The sequence below is a fragment of the Phaethon lepturus genome, unplaced genomic scaffold, assembly GCF_000687285.1.
Source record: "Phaethon lepturus isolate BGI_N335 unplaced genomic scaffold, ASM68728v1 scaffold1136, whole genome shotgun sequence".
Classification (NCBI taxonomy): domain Eukaryota; kingdom Metazoa; phylum Chordata; class Aves; order Phaethontiformes; family Phaethontidae; genus Phaethon; species Phaethon lepturus.
In genome coordinates, this window is record NW_010546744.1 from 38,808 (window position 1) to 54,537 (window position 15,730).

A 15,730-nucleotide genomic window follows, 5' to 3' on the forward strand; every position below is an offset into this window, starting at 1 on the left:
CCTTTAATGGGTATGTGAGGGGGAAACAAAAACACATTTAGATAGTAAGTTAAACCAGTTCATTTTTCAGTGGCAAAATTTGGTGCACGTTAATTATCAAAGTATGGAGGTGTGGTAGTGTTTCTTCAAAATTTTGAATGTGATTGCATGTGAAAACTTTTCATAGATATGAATACAATGCTAAAGGTAGCAACTGGAATGATAAAGTCTTAGAAGAATGTGCAGGAAGTGATGGTTTTGGGTTAGATTTCTTTGTGTGAAAAACTGGTTTTAAGATTTTTCTAAGTCAAAGTAATCTGAAATAGTTTGTGTCTCTAAAATTTTATTTTTTTTTAATCTTTTTCAGAACCTTAATAAACAAGCATTTGATCTTGCAAAAGTCCTGTTGAAAAGGACCGTCCAGACCATTGAACCGTGTATTGCCAATGTATGTAAATTAATTAATCCATGTTACCTACAAGTAACAAGTGTTCTTGTTACTGTCTTGATTTACTGGAGATTTGTTTGTTTGTTTTAAAAATATTGTTTATAAAAGTCACATTTTGTAATGCAACTACAAGAATACCATTTTCCAAATAGGATATTAAAGTATGTGAAGTGTTTCAAATGAGTGAAGAGGAAATTAATTTTTACGCATGTCAGTCTAAAGTTAAGCCTAAATCTAGGCTATGAAAATAAATGACCACCAAAAAATCCTCTTGTAACAAAAGGAATTGTTAGTACTTCACATGTCCAGCAACCGGACAGCCTCATTTCATACCAAGCTTTAGGATGAAGCATTTCAAACTACCATCTCTTTACTAGAATAATTTTTTTCCATCCTAAACTTGTTTTAGTCAAAAAGACTAAAAGAATTGAGTTTTTTACAAGGCTTCCTTCTACTATAACTCCTTCTGTTGAATGTCAATGTTGTATGGTCTACCTATTAAAATAGTTACTACCGTCTTGTGGGGTATGTAGTCTGGTCTATTCTGTTGCCTGCCTTCGGTGCTGAAGCCAGTAGATTTCTTAAAAGTTAGTATTTTAAAAAGGGAATTGGGCAAATTCATAAAAGATTAATCAGTAAGTATTTAAAAGCTGAAGGAGTCTCACTAACAAGTACCACTTTCCAATTCCCCCGTTTCTTTAAGCTTTTGTAATTAGTCGTAGCTGGAAACAGCATAGTGCATAGGGTGACCTTTGAGTTGATTTAGTGTTATTCTTCTTACTTTCTTATTCAAGTGTGTAATAGCTTTGTAGCATTTGCACTGCTCAAATAATGTTGATATAAACCCACAGTACTAATAGGAAGTATATCAAGCATATTAAAATTTAACAAATCAAAAAGAAATAATTCGTATTTTAGGCTAGTTTGTTTTTTTCTGTTAGATGACTAACAATCTTGATATATTACCATCAAATATCACAAGACATATTATAAAGTCATCTGACATGCTTTAAAATACATTAAAAGTAGAGAAGCTTCTTTTTTCAACATTTGGTGATGTTCAGTTTGGATTGGTTTTAAATAGTAAGAAAATTAAAAATAAGATACTGATTTTTTTTCAACTTCTACAGGATGAATATACATTTTAAATTAACAGTTTTTTCACTACCTGTTAATTTTGCCTGAGAGATTGTTATTGATATTTTAAATTATCACATTACCATGAATTAATTGATTCTGATGGAAATAATAGACCTGAGTTATGAAGGATGTTTGTTTGTAATTTGCTTGAGCTAAAACTGTCAGGGTGAAATGCTTTGATGTAATGAAAAAATGTGCATTGAGTACCTTTCATTAGAATTAAAGTCTTAATGGTACTACATTAAAATAATTTTAAAATAAATTAAATTAATTAAAATAAAGGAAAATCTGCTAAATAATATTGTTTGCATTCTAGTTTTTTAACCAGGTTCTGGTACTGGGAAAGTCTTCAGTAAGTGACTTATCAGAACATGTGTTTGACTTGATACAAGAGCTTTTTGCCATAGATCCTCACTTACTGCTGTCTGTCATGCCACAGCTTGAATTCAAGCTGAAGGTAGGTTATAATGTAGCTTTGGGCAAGTAATAAGATTTGTGTGGATATTAAGAGTGCAGACCTGTAGATTTAATAAGTGTTCTACTGGGGGGATAAAAATTTTATCTTTATCACTTCAAATGTAGTATTGAAAGAAGGACACTGGAAAGTTATATACAATTGTGTGCTTTCTGTGCTTGCAAACGTCTATTATGCACACAAAATATATAATCATAATAATGATAAATTCATATGATCTAGTGCAAAAGGTACATGTACTTAATCTTTGGATTTCACCTGAAATTTGTAAAGTTATTAGGCTGTGGTTGGCTTACCTCATTAAATGCAAGTGCGTCACCTTCAGTATTGATTTGCAGGATTTTCTTTAGTGGAATAATGTTTTAATAATAGAGGAAGTATTTCCAAATATTTTCTCAGATTTGTCATAGTCAGCTAATAAGTCCGTTGACTTCTTTTGAATCCTTGGAAATAGTTAATTTATTCTGATTTGCAGATTTGCTTGTTTTTTTTAATTAAAAAGCTATTTGTCTTTCATAAGATTGTAAGAGATATCATAAGATATATCATGTGTGTGCATGTACACACAGGATATAGTGGCAACAAACAAAAATAACCAAGAAATATTTATTTGGTGAAAGTACATATATCTTTTATTAGTGCACGTCTGTTTATAACAGCTTAATTGGTGTCTTTTCCACACACATGCAATAGAGTATGTTTTAAAATAAAAATAAGATCATTCATTGCTGAAATTGTTAGGGATATATGTTATTCAAACTACTGTGCATGAGTTTTCATTCCTGAAAGAAGGAATTTTCAAAGCAGAGTCATCTATTCAGTGGCTGTAATATGTTAACTTAATAGGAATTTTTACTCATATTCATCTAATAATCTAATTAGGCGGACTGAGGTTTATCACAAGTTATTTCAAACTCACTTTTTAGTCTAACTTATAAAAGCAGTAGGAAAAAGAAGCCAAAAATAATTACAGTATTATGGAAAATTATTTACAATTTCTTTTTCATGTTTTGATTTTTAGAGCAATGATGGAGAAGAACGTTTGGCTGTTGTTCGACTTCTGGCTAAACTCTTTGGCTCCAAAGATTCTGATCTGGCCACACAAAATCGTCCTCTTTGGCAGTGCTTTCTTGGACGGTAAGAGAAATGGGGATAGAATTCTGAATTTCTGTTCTTTGTGTTCTGAATTTGCTGATAGTATTTCGTTTTTCATCGTGTTTTTAGAGGATATAACTATTTGTATTTGAACAAGTTCTTTTGTTAAATCTTCGAAGCAGAGAATTGCATACAGTTATATTTTAGAATGAAGAAGCCTGAAGGACTGCTGCTGTATTGCTGTCAGTTATGGAAATGTATGTTAGATAGCACATTACATACATAGCAGAAATTACACAATGGATATGCCAACATTGTCTGAGATTTCATACTGTTCAGCTACATCTGTGACTATATCTGTTTTATTTGGCATTTACCATTTCGAGTGAAGAGATGTTTCCTTTTAAGTAAATATAGAAACTTACCAATTTTTAAAAAGCAAGTGTTTTCAAATGGTACATGTTATATGAGATTTATATTTTTATAATTTCATATAGATATGTACACATGCACACACACACACAGTTGTCAGTGTATGGAGAATAATGTTCAAAAGTTAATGGGCAAAATCCACTCGGTCAATATTTTATCTGCATATAGTGTATTCATCCTGACTTAATTTTACAAGAAACAATGTAAAAATTTGTATGAGGTACTTTATGGAGATAAATTCAAAACATTTCTACTGTATTATTTTGCCATATAAAAGTATTCTAATAGTTAATGGAACATACTATCAACACATATTACTACATAGAGAATAATCTTGATTTGCAAGGATAATTAAAAATTAACATTCATCGTCTTCTATTCCTCTAGGTTCAATGACATCCATGTCCCTGTGAGATTAGAGAGTGTGAAATTTGCCAGTCATTGTTTAATGAACCATCCAGACTTAGCAAAAGACCTCACTGGTGAGATGCTCATACAGGGGTTTAGAATAATTTAAGAAATGAGTAAGGAAGAATGTAATTCTTTCTGTATGTAGCAGTATAGTTCTAAAATGTATCAAGTACAGTCAATGCTTGATGCTGGACAGAAGAGCTAACTACTAATTGCTTTCTGCTGAAGGCAAGTGCTAGTTAATAGAATCGGAGTGAGTCTTTAAGAAGCTATGCATTGTAGAATGAGTTTTAAAGTAATTTCAGAGTCTAATGAAACTTTTGGCAAGTCAAAGCAAATATTGGTGCAACAGCTTGATTTATTTTTGGAAACAGTCAGCGTGTTCCTCAGTATTCTTTTCCACTGAGTTTAGAAAATGCCATTGTGCTGATCTAAACGATGAAGTTTCTTTCTTCACTTCAGCAGAATTCAAGACTTAACTGAAAATACTGTTCTTTTTTGATGCAAGCTAACCTACAGCAATTGTCAGTATTTTTAATTTATTATTTACCTTCTTAGCGCTTTGGGAATGAGAGTCTCTGCTCTTTTTATTTCTTATTACTCCCCCCACTTTATTTTTCATATATTCTAATCAGCTTTATTTCACCTCATTGCTTGTTGAAATTAGGTTATTGTAAAAGCCATTAACTTTTATATTCTTCTGATATTTATAGTTACATAATTGTTTTACATTTAACATAGAAAGTGCTGGAACAGATGTTTCCTGTAGGCAGTTATATGTTTAATAAACTATATGGTTGTGATGTGTGACTGACATTTAATTGTTTTAACATTATTAATAAATCTGGATGCAACATATCTACATAAAAAAGCCAAGCTTTTCATTGTTTCTGATCATAACAGAATATTTGAAGGTTAGATCACATGACCCAGAAGAAGCCATTCGACATGATGTTATTGTTACAATTATTACTGCGGGCAAGAGAGATCTTTCTTTAGTCAATGACCAGCTGCTTGGCTTTGTAAGAGAAAGAACGCTAGACAAGCGGGTAAGTGTTAATATTTTATTTTCAGGAATATTTGCTTCTAATACAATTTGGTAAAAGTACAACCAAGAAACAAAGCCACAGAAACAGAGAATCTTAGAGTTGACTATTAATTAGAATGCTGCGGGGGGAAAAATAATTTTCTTACCAGAACATCTTAATGTAGATTCCCTGTTATGGAAGCACCAATCAAGTGTTGTCAAGCAAAAAAGATCATTGACTTGTGTCGAACACAATCATATTGTAAGAACATAAGATTTGCCATGTATGTTTACGCATAAGGTCCCTATAGCCCAGTATAGTTCTCATAGTGGTCAGTTTTGGCTTCCAGCAAATTGTGATTTAAGGATTTCTTAAATCTGCTTGATCATATTCATCATAGCTTTCAATGGAACTTTATTCCATGAATTTATCAAGTTCTTTCTTGAACTTACTTGTACTTTATAAGCATCCATAGCATCTGCATCAGTAAATTCAAGTTTAATGCATATGTAGAAGAAGTAACTTCACCTGTTTGTTTTAAACTTGTCTGATAATTTCACTGGGTATCTTACAGTTCTTGCATTGTATAAAATAATAAATATTCTTACGCTCACTTAAGATTAGTAAATATGTACACCATATCTTCTTCACTCCTTTGCTTTCCAAGCTAAAGAATCACCTGATTAACTTCTACACAAATTGATTATTGCATATTTCTGATCATTCTTGTCTGGTTGTCCTACATCCTATTGGAATCAAGGTGACCAGACTTGGCTGTGGCATTCAAGATGTGCACTGTGTTGTGTACATACTTTATGATTTTTTTTTTCTTATTCTTTAACATTCTGTTTGTCTTTTATGCTATTTCTGAGCAGTGAGATGACAATTCTGGAAAGCATGTTGACTTCAGTATCTTTCCTGATGAAATGCCTAATACTATACATGCATGAATTAATGTAGGTGGGAAAACCTGGCCTTAATCTGAATTTCTTTCACTTTATATTGTAATGATTCAGTAGCATCACATTTTTCTGCAGTTCTTCATTTAATGTTAGATCTGACTACCTCAGTAAACTTTATACATACTGTTCAGTTCATTTTCTAATAATTTTTCATATGTTAAGTGTCACAAATTCCCTTCTGACTCCATCAGTAGGTTCCCTTTTCTCCCTTAATTGTGAAAGCTAGTCATTTATTTCCACCCATTGGCTTCTGTGTTTTAGTTAATAATTAATTCACAACAGGATTTTGATTTTAAGATCCTCTGGTGTGAGACATTGTTGGAAGTTTTTTGGGATCCTAAAGCATTGTACTGATGTAATTGTGGGTCTGCTAAATTTTTTTTTTCTTAGACAAAACTTCCCATTATGTAAAGTGTAATGACTCATTCCCATAACTTAATTTTTCAGCAGTGTCTACTCTTTGTTGTTGTTACTGTTTTGTTTCAACCTGTTTGCCCATTCAAAATCAGAGGTTCTGGGGAGCAGCACTGTGTTCCTCTTGGGACCCTTTGGTTTCTTTTGCATTTGCTGTGTTCACTTTGTTCATTGATAGACTGCAGTAACAGACTAGTTAAGTTAGTATTTGCCGTATCATTTCTAAATTCCTGCAAAAGTCATGGATTGGATACCACCTGGTCTTAATGATTTTGTCGCTGCTCATTTTATTAATTTGTTTTAAAATGTATTCTGAAATCTCTTCAGACCTCTCTCCTGGAATAAATTTTGTTTCTCTTTCATCCGTACAAAAGGGTCTGGAAGGCATTCTGCTTCTGGAGACTTTGGTGAAGGTGTTTAATTAGTATGCTTTTAATCATTCCGTTCTGAAACTTCTGCCATGCTTCATCAAGGATTTACCTTCAACTTGCCAGAGCTTATACTCTTTCCTGTTTACATTCTTTTGGATGTGGCTCCATGCTCTTTGGAGGGTGATGTTTTAATAGCAGACTTCACTGTGCTATGTAGCAATGCTGTGTTTTTGTTATTGTTCCTTTTTGATGGGGGCATCCTTTCTGTAATCTATATAATTCTAGCTAGTTTAATTATTTTAAAACAATTTTCTCTTTTTTATGTTCCCCTTCTAAAATGAGAATGTTAATGTAATGGATTTTCAGAAAAGGATGCCATCTTTGCAGAGAAATAGTGGTTTTGAGTATGTTCACTATTATAAAGCAGCTCTTCAATTAGTCGTAACTGCACCTTGACCTTGCACGTTTCCTGGGAGTGAGTAAGACCACCTTTCTTCTTTTTCAGCCATTAAACAAACATGTCCAAAAAGTCATCTATGAGATCTAAAAACTTTTAGTGTAACCACCACTTCCCACTGGGATTTATACCGTCAGAATGGGATGATTGTTATTGTGCCTTCTACATAGTGTCTCTCTTCTCCTTTAGCATGTCACCATTAGTAAGAGGCCGTCAGCTCTACAGCTGTATTTGTCACTTCTATGGAGCTAGGGATTTCAGTTCATGTAGCCTTAAACCCAGTGTGGTGCTTCTTAATGTTCCTAATGTGTTTGACTCTGTGATTTCACACCAGTCATCGGTTTGATGATACTACGTTTAAAGGTTAGGTGCCTTTTTAGGGACTCATCAGTGAAGAAAAACTTGACCTCTAGATGATGTTTCTCTTACAAAAATCTCTGGAGAGAGCTTCATTTCTCCTAAGGAGAAATGAAAATTGAGGATTGACTAGAAATGACTACAACAAATACTTAGCATTTGAAGATTTAAAGGGGGTAGAGAGGAGGACCCTGGGAACTACCAACCTGTGAGCCTCACCTTCCTGTGCCTGGGAAGATCATGGAACAGATCCTCCTAGAAGCTATGCTAAAGCACCTGGAGGTGATTCGAGAGAAGCCAGTATGGCTTTACCAACGGCAAAGCCCGCCCGACCAACGGCAAGTCCTGCCTGACCAACCTAGTAGCCTTCTGTGATGGAGTGACCACATCAGTGGACAAGGGAATGTCTATCTGGACTTCTGTAAGGCCTTTGACATGCTCCCCCACAACATCTTTCTCTCTAAATTGGAGAGCTAGGGATTTGATGAGTAGACTGTTGGGTGGATGAGGAATTGGTTGGATGGTCACATCCAGAGGGTAGTGGTCAATGGCTCAATGTCCAGATGGAGATTGGTGACGAGCAATGTCCCTCCTCTGTATTGGAACCAGTACTCTTTAATATCTTCATCAATGACATAGACAAGTGGGATCAAGTGCACTATCAGCAAATTTGCAGACAAGACCAAGCTGAGAGGTGCAGTTGATGCACCTGGGGGATGGGATGCTATCCAGAGGGACCCGGACAACGTTGAGAAGTAGGCCTGTGTGAACCTCATGAGGTTCAATAAGGCCATGTGTAGGGTCCTGCACCTGGGTCGGGGCAACCCCCAGTATCGATACAGGCTGGGGGATGAAGGGATTGAGAGCAGCCTCACCAAGAAGGACTTGGGGGTACTGCTGGACGAAAGGCTGGACATGAGCCGGCAATGTGCGCTTACAGCCCAGAACGCCAACCGTATCCTGGGCTGCATCCAAAGCAGCATGGCCAGCATCCAAAGAAGCATGGCCAGCAGGTCAAAGGAGGGGATTGTGCCCCTCTATTCTGCTCTGATGAGACCCCACCTGGAGTACTGCATCCAGCTCTGGAGCCCTCAGCACAGGAAAGACATGGACCTGTTGGAGAGGGTCCAGAGGAGGACCACAAAAACTATCTGAGGGATGGAACACCTTTCCTCTGAGGACAGGCTGAGAGAGTTAGGGTCGTTCATCCTGGAGACGAGAAGGCTCCGGGGGGACCCTGTTGCAGCCTTTCATCGCTTCAAGGGGGCTTATAAGAAAGATGAGGACAAACTTTTTAGCAAGGCCTGTAGCAATAGGACAAGGGGTGATGGTTTTAAACTAAAAGAGGACAGATTTTGACTAGATGTAAGGACGAAATGTTTCACAATGAGGGTGGTGAAACCTTGGCGTAGGTTGCCCAGAGAGGTGGTAGATGCCCCATTCCTGGAAAGATTCAAGGTCAGGTTGGATGGGGCTCTGAGCAACCTGATCTAGTTGAATATGTCCCTGTTCACTGCAGGGGCATTGGACTACGTGACCTTTAAAGGTCCCTTCCAACCCAAACTATCCTATGAAATAGACCTTTAAAATATAGTGTGTCTTTGTAAATATACTTAGTGTTATAAAGTGAATATCAAGGACTTCAGCATTTTTTTAGATGATTTTTCTCCCATTTGGAAGAAGGGCATTGATATGTCCATGTAACTATCTTTATATTTTCTACGTAGGTTTTTTTCAGTTTCAGACATTGTGCAATATACCTATTTTAAGTATTCTTTTGCTTTAAAGAACTCAGTTATCTTCTGCTGACTGCATTTACCTCTTGTAGCCAGATTTCTGTTGGACAAATCTACTGCAAACTCCTAAGTGATCATTTGTCAATTTGACTTCCTCTAATTCTTTTTGGGCCTGCAATCATCCATCAAATGAGTATACATATTACAATATAAAGAACACTTGTCCAGCAGAGTGAAGTAAAATGCTGATTGTTTAAACACACTAATCTGTCATTTCAATTCTGTCTTTTTCTTTATAAAACAATGTGGAATCTAGAAAGCTTTAAATTTAAAGCATGCTAACTGTTACGCTATTAATGTGATCTGCTTTTTTTTCTCCTGATCATATTCTAATTGTCACAGTAATAGTAAAGATAGCCTAATTACTTTTTTAGGGTAAAAGGTTTTGGCTAAAAGACAGTGCTTCATGTTTTAAAAAAAGTCCTTAGCTAACTCATTTTGTATTGGCATTTGCACGATGATTACAGCTATTAAAAAACAACAAAAAACCCCAGACAAACTCCTCTCCTCCCACCTTAGTTTTCAAATAATTTTTACTGTTCCAGCTGGAAAAGTAACTCTGGGAACAGTTGCTTCCGAAAAACTAGAATCCAGTCTTCAGTAAGAATTGTTCTGAGGAATTTTCCATTGGAGCACTGCCTCTAGGGTCTCTCCAGTGTCTTCACTTTTCAGAAGAATTAGTTTCATGAGACATTAAAAAAAATTTTTTTGGTGAAGTTTGTAAAAATTCTTCAGGTACTTTTCCTTTATAATGGAGTAACTTTAAGAACCTGAGGAGTTAAGAGGAGACTTTTGACAGCTGACTTTTGTTCCCATTTCTCCGAACAACCTTTGCGGCCTAGAGACTTAGTCCTTTCATGAGAAGAGACTTTCACATCATCAGCTTGATATCAGAAGCTATAGAATGGGAGCTATAGGAACAGACTCACGTTTTCTATTTTTTTTTTTACTCATTTTTCTGCATGTGTTAGTTTTAACTTCTCCTTCTCTGTGTGGACTAAAAAACACTGTGGCTTTTTCCAGATTTTAGGAGAAAGATTTTAATATCCTTAACTCAATGGAAGGAATAGGTTAGCTATTCCAGCAGGTAGGCGATTGTCTTGAACTTTCAATAACAGTTTTTTGTAACTCAGCCCAGCAGTCTTCAGTGAAGGAGTTTAATTATGCTAATTAAGCATGGAAGCTAAGACTGTCAAAATTCTTTTGTTAATTAAATCAGGGTAGTACTTCCATTAGCTGTGCTTATTGATCTGCTCCCTTCGAAATTGATTATTACGCTCCCCTTTATTTTCATTTGCCTTCATGTTTTACCCTACTGTATGCTGTTTCAGCTTTAATTCTCAGTAGCACCTTACTCTTTTTTTTTTTTTTTCCTCCTACCTGTATCTTCTGTTAGTGACTTGCTTCCATGGTGTCCCAAAGCATTCTCTAATGCATTCTGTCCAGTGCCTCCCATCTTCTGCCTGAAACTGCCTTTCTGCACACTCTGACTTCTGCTCTCTACAGGAAATTCAATGATCAGAAATGTATTGACAATCCAAATTGTCTTTCCTTACAACCCCTTGTTAAGTACTCTGCTTTCAGTTTAGGCTTAAATTGTCTAGAATAATTTCTTGCAATCCTTCTCCATTGTCTTCTGACAATAGTTTTGCTGTCCTTCCTGTCTTATATAGGAGATCTGATGAAGATATTGCTTGTATTGGCAAGGGTCTATCTGAATGCAGAAAAATACTAATACTTCTCTGAAAATGTTTCTCTTTCAGACCTTTATTTTCTTTAAAATGTGCTTTAGATCACAATGGGCGTGAACAAATTCCTGCAGAGAAGTTAAACAATAACATCAATTTGTATCTAAAGTTTTTTCTCTTGTGAAAACAAAGTATTATACTACATACTGTCAAAGTCATTACTATCTTGACCTGTTACTTGTGGTTTTAATGTTTAAGAAATATGTAACAAAATACAAAATTTTTTTTCCATCTTCTTGATACAGCTTATTCGAACAGCTAGTCATGTCAAAGGCTGTTGTGCTGACATAAGCCGTATTATTGTCAAGATTTTTCTTTTCTTTGTCCTTCAAGAAAAGGAAGTCACTCACAGTAAAACTATTAAGAAATTAAATGTGCAATATCTCATTTGATGTTATTGAAACAAGCCCTCAGTTTAACAAGGTTGAAGAAATAATGCCCAGTGTAAATAATAGTATCTACATTTATGCTTGATAGGGTGAAATTATTTGAACATTGTTAGTCCTTGGAATTCAAGGCTAAAATTGAGATCTAGTGTATTCGGGAAGAAATTGTCTCTTTCAGTCTGAATTTCATGCATTTCTTTTAAATGGTGAGGGAAATCATTCAGTGGGAGACACTATTCTTTCTAAATTAATCCTCAGTCTGTTCTGATGTGATTCCTTCCACAAGTCAGCGTAGGAGCGCTTATGGATCTTGTGTTTAATAATGGGACATTTCCTGTTTACATGAGGGCATGAAGTAGCAACCACCAGAACCAAGGATGAGAACCCAGGAACTCCATCTATGGATTTTGCAGTCTGGCTTTTTGCCTGGATCCCTGGAGTCTTACAGCAATTTCTTCGAGGCTTCAGCAAAAAGGGCCTCTCCCACTGTCCTGGAAAGTGGCCTAAGAGTTCAGGCCCTAGCAAGTTTAGCTAGGCCTAAGCTCTGGATCTTCCATTCCTAGACAAGTGTTCCGTAAGCCAGTGTAAGGCTGTGGGATGAAAGAAGGCTGCCACCTCTGATTGGTGCCTGTCTCTGAATAAATAAGTCTTCCAAATCCTGGCTCAAGGCGGCATTTACTCAGGCGTACATGTTAAGCTGTACTTAACTTTTTTCATACTGACTAGCTCCTAGGTTTTCTTTGCTCAGCATAGAGGAGTACTGGATTTCTCTGTACAGATAATACTTAATCTGCACAGTACAGAGAAGAAATCCCTTATGTAGGCTTTACAAATTCTCACTTAGAGGCTCTAAACAGCATTTTCAGCTTTTAAAGTGTCTAAATGTAGGAGGTCAGAATGTGGCACTGTTGTCTTTCACGCTTCTACATCTTTACTGTATTTTGTATATGTTTGATAATTTTTTTTATTTACCAAAATCACTTCCCCATCTCCTTTTCATTTCTTCTCCCTCAAGTGGCGAGTAAGAAAAGAAGCTATGATGGGTCTTGCCCAGCTATACAAGAAGTATTGTCTTCATGCCGAGGCTGGAAAAGATGCTGCAGAGAAAGTGAGCTGGATAAAGGATAAACTTTTGCATATATATTATCAAAATAGCATTGATGACAAGTGAGTCACCCTAAGCCTTCCTAATTTTAATTGTATAGTAATAAGAGATGCTCTGAAAATATGTGCTTATCCTGAGAAAGCTGTTATATCACGTTCTGTATTTGTGGTTTTAAGTATGATATATTTAATTAATAACCATTAAGACATGTACTAAGATATTCAAAATGGTTGCATTATCTGTTCATGTATTCATTCTATTTACTGATGGAACTACATCTGTGATGATAGTAGGTTGTCATTAACTACTGCGTAGAAAAAAAATTGTCAGATTTTGCATTTACTCTACCCTGTTCTTGTTTGCTTTACTACTTTCCAGGGGCTAGCATGTTAAAATGTATTATCTGTGAGCATTGTGCATGTATACAACACAGTACAGGCGCAGACATCTCCTTTTGGTATGCTATGCAGGAATGGACCTTCTAGGTAGAACAAAAGCTGAAGAAATATCAGGGGTGCTTCCACTGTTGTCTAGTCTTACCTGTTTTGTCACTCAGCCCCTTTAATTTTTGAAATACCATTTTGGCTTAGAGAAAATTATTTTGTCCAAGGTTTGGAAGATAGTTTTCAACTCTCATTATTAATTCTTTGTCTTTCACAAGGAAAGCCAAACTATGAGGTCACACAAAGATAGAATTTCAGCCTGGATTTTTTAGTACAGCAGACTCTGAAAGCAGCCGTTTCTTTATAGTGTTTGTTAGCATCTTGGTCATACAGTCTGCTACCTCAGTATGTTTTGTGATCTTAGTGACTAGTCTGAAGGGGCTAATAGCCCCCTTGAGTTGCCAGTTATGATAGTGAATTCTTACTGCTGCAGTGGTGAAGGCTCTCACTTTGTTCATCTGGATGATCATAAGTGGGCCAGAGTTACATATTTGATTAGGTGCTGCCTTTTTTTTTTTTTTTTTTTTTTTAAGAAGAAAGACACAGTTACGAGGCTGTGCACGCAGTCTGCTTAGGCAGAAGTATCAAATAGTGAAAAATTAGGAAATCTTCACATAATTTATACAAAGCTAATTCTGCATGTGTATATGCATCAAAACTGCTTTCATTTGCATTGAGAGGTTCATTCGTGTTTTTTTCTAGCATGTTCTTGTCTCACTGTCAGTACACAGGTTTGATAGTGAGCAGGGAATGAATCAAAGTTCCTTAGTGAATAGGGCAGATGTTTAATATTCCTGCTCACAGGAAATGCAGAACATTGCCAGGGAAACAAATTTTAAGGAAAGACTGTGTCATCAAAGCTATGTTTCTTCCTCTGACATGATTTCTTCTGAAAGTCTGATTAAGCCATTAAAACTGCTCTTTACATGAATAGGCATGGATTGTATGCTGTTTGTTTTCTGGGTATCCACACTGAAAGATTGGTGGCTTAATATTCAATGTTCCCCTAGTTATTAGAAACTTTTAGCACCTGAAGAACTGTAGAAATGCTATGATCTTTTAAGACAGAGTCCATCTAGTCCTTTAAGCACGCAAGCATAGGCCAGAATTAGCCAACTCTGGCTTGCTTTCCTTCCCTAATGAGGGAGGAGGATAAAAAGTAACAGTGCATAGCTGTCTGAGCCTTGGGGTATTTTCCATTATGTGCATGTTCTTCCAAAAGGTCATAGCGCAATATCACACAGTGCTCAGGCATGAAGTGGAATAGAACAATTTTTCTCCACACATCCTTAGCTCAGTCACTTGGTAATGTTTTTTGATGTTACTTGACTATTGATGTGTATGTCTACTTAAGACTGGGAACTTCCAGCCGTAAGAACTGCTTATCACCCGTGTGCTCTGAGCTGCTTTGTTTTACAGCAAATGCATAGGGAATGGAGTAAAATAACCACCTCTTAAACACTGCCCTGTTACCCACTCTTGATATGCTAGCCGATGACTTTCTTCACAGGAGAAAAGTGTGTCCCAGAGGAATTCCCTACGTATAAATCTTTACCCTAACCGACATGGACCGGGGAAGGCATGATACATTTGTACTGACAGCTTTTCTAGAACATGTATCTGTAGAGACAAGGGCTAGAGTAGTGTTCATAAATTAGTAAGATAACTCTGATGCCTCCAATCTCCTAGTATGTTGAACAGAGATGAGTCTCCTGAGATCTGAAGATCCTGTTCCCCAAGTAATTTAGTTCTTGGAGTCATCAGTAGTAAAATGTATGTTTAAAGGCAGAAAGGCAAGTTTTCTTTAATATTAACGGGGTGCCTTGAGATAGTTGTATCCATATTCATGATCATCCTTTTATTCCTCTGCCTTGCCATCATGTCTCTTGGAATTTTCTTTGAGGAGAAATACAGTATTTGACATGTGCTGCCTTTTGTACAAGGCACTCCCAGAATACTTACTAGGAATCATAAAGAAAAAGTTTGTAAAGTCAAACACACAAAATATTCATCCATAAATATCAAATTGTATAGCTGAACATTGTGCACAGCTTTCATTGCTATGGATTAAATTGATGTCTGAATGTTCTTTCATTGGGGGGGCTATAATTAGATGAACTGTACAGTCATATTTTGTAGTTCAAGTTTTGTATTATAATGAGTAGTTTCAAATGTTTCGTTTTTTTCACAAATAACCTTTCCCTTGAGGATACTTCAGATTTTACTTTTTCTTGACCTTGGGTTATGTTCTTGTATTCTTTCTCCTTTATTTGGGTGTTCTACCGTCTGTATCCCTTCCTGTCATGTATGAGAGTGAACAAAGGGAGATTCTCAGAACCTAAAGAAAAAAGGAGAATTTGGATGGTGACAAATAAAGCAATTACTCCCTCTTAGAGGTGAAAATGAAAGAACATGGAAAAGCTCTCAAGAAGTGGTTCTTGCTAATCTTTCAATCAACGGTGGAAGGGATCTTTACAGATTAGAAAAAGACCATTACTTCTTTTTTCCTTCTCTGTTGAAAAATCTAGTTTCAATGACTTACGATATTTCTTGTTCTTTCAGCTTGTGTGAAAGGTATCACAACTTTTTGAAATGTACAGTTTTTATCTCTTCTTTTCCTGCAGATTACTGGTAGAGAAAATCTTTGCTCAGTATCTTGTTCCACACAATTTGGAAACGGAAG

At 36.0% G+C, this 15,730-nt stretch overlaps 1 protein-coding gene across 2 annotated transcripts in view; it reads left to right on the forward strand.

Annotated features, from left to right (window-relative positions):
- PDS5A (PDS5, regulator of cohesion maintenance, homolog A (S. cerevisiae)) overlaps window positions 1–15,730 on the forward strand; it is an 84,721-nt gene that overhangs the window by 38,701 nt on the left and 30,290 nt on the right. For both annotated transcript variants that reach the window (XM_010289396.1, XM_010289397.1), the window contains exons 6-12: window positions 347–427; window positions 1,884–2,024; window positions 3,064–3,179; window positions 3,957–4,051; window positions 4,884–5,029; window positions 12,515–12,666; window positions 15,672–15,730. The exon at window positions 15,672–15,730 is cut by the window's right edge and continues 67 nt beyond it. In XM_010289396.1, the coding sequence (XP_010287698.1) occupies window positions 347–427; window positions 1,884–2,024; window positions 3,064–3,179; window positions 3,957–4,051; window positions 4,884–5,029; window positions 12,515–12,666; window positions 15,672–15,730 (790 nt within the window). The remainder of the gene's footprint in view (window positions 1–346; window positions 428–1,883; window positions 2,025–3,063; window positions 3,180–3,956; window positions 4,052–4,883; window positions 5,030–12,514; window positions 12,667–15,671) is intronic.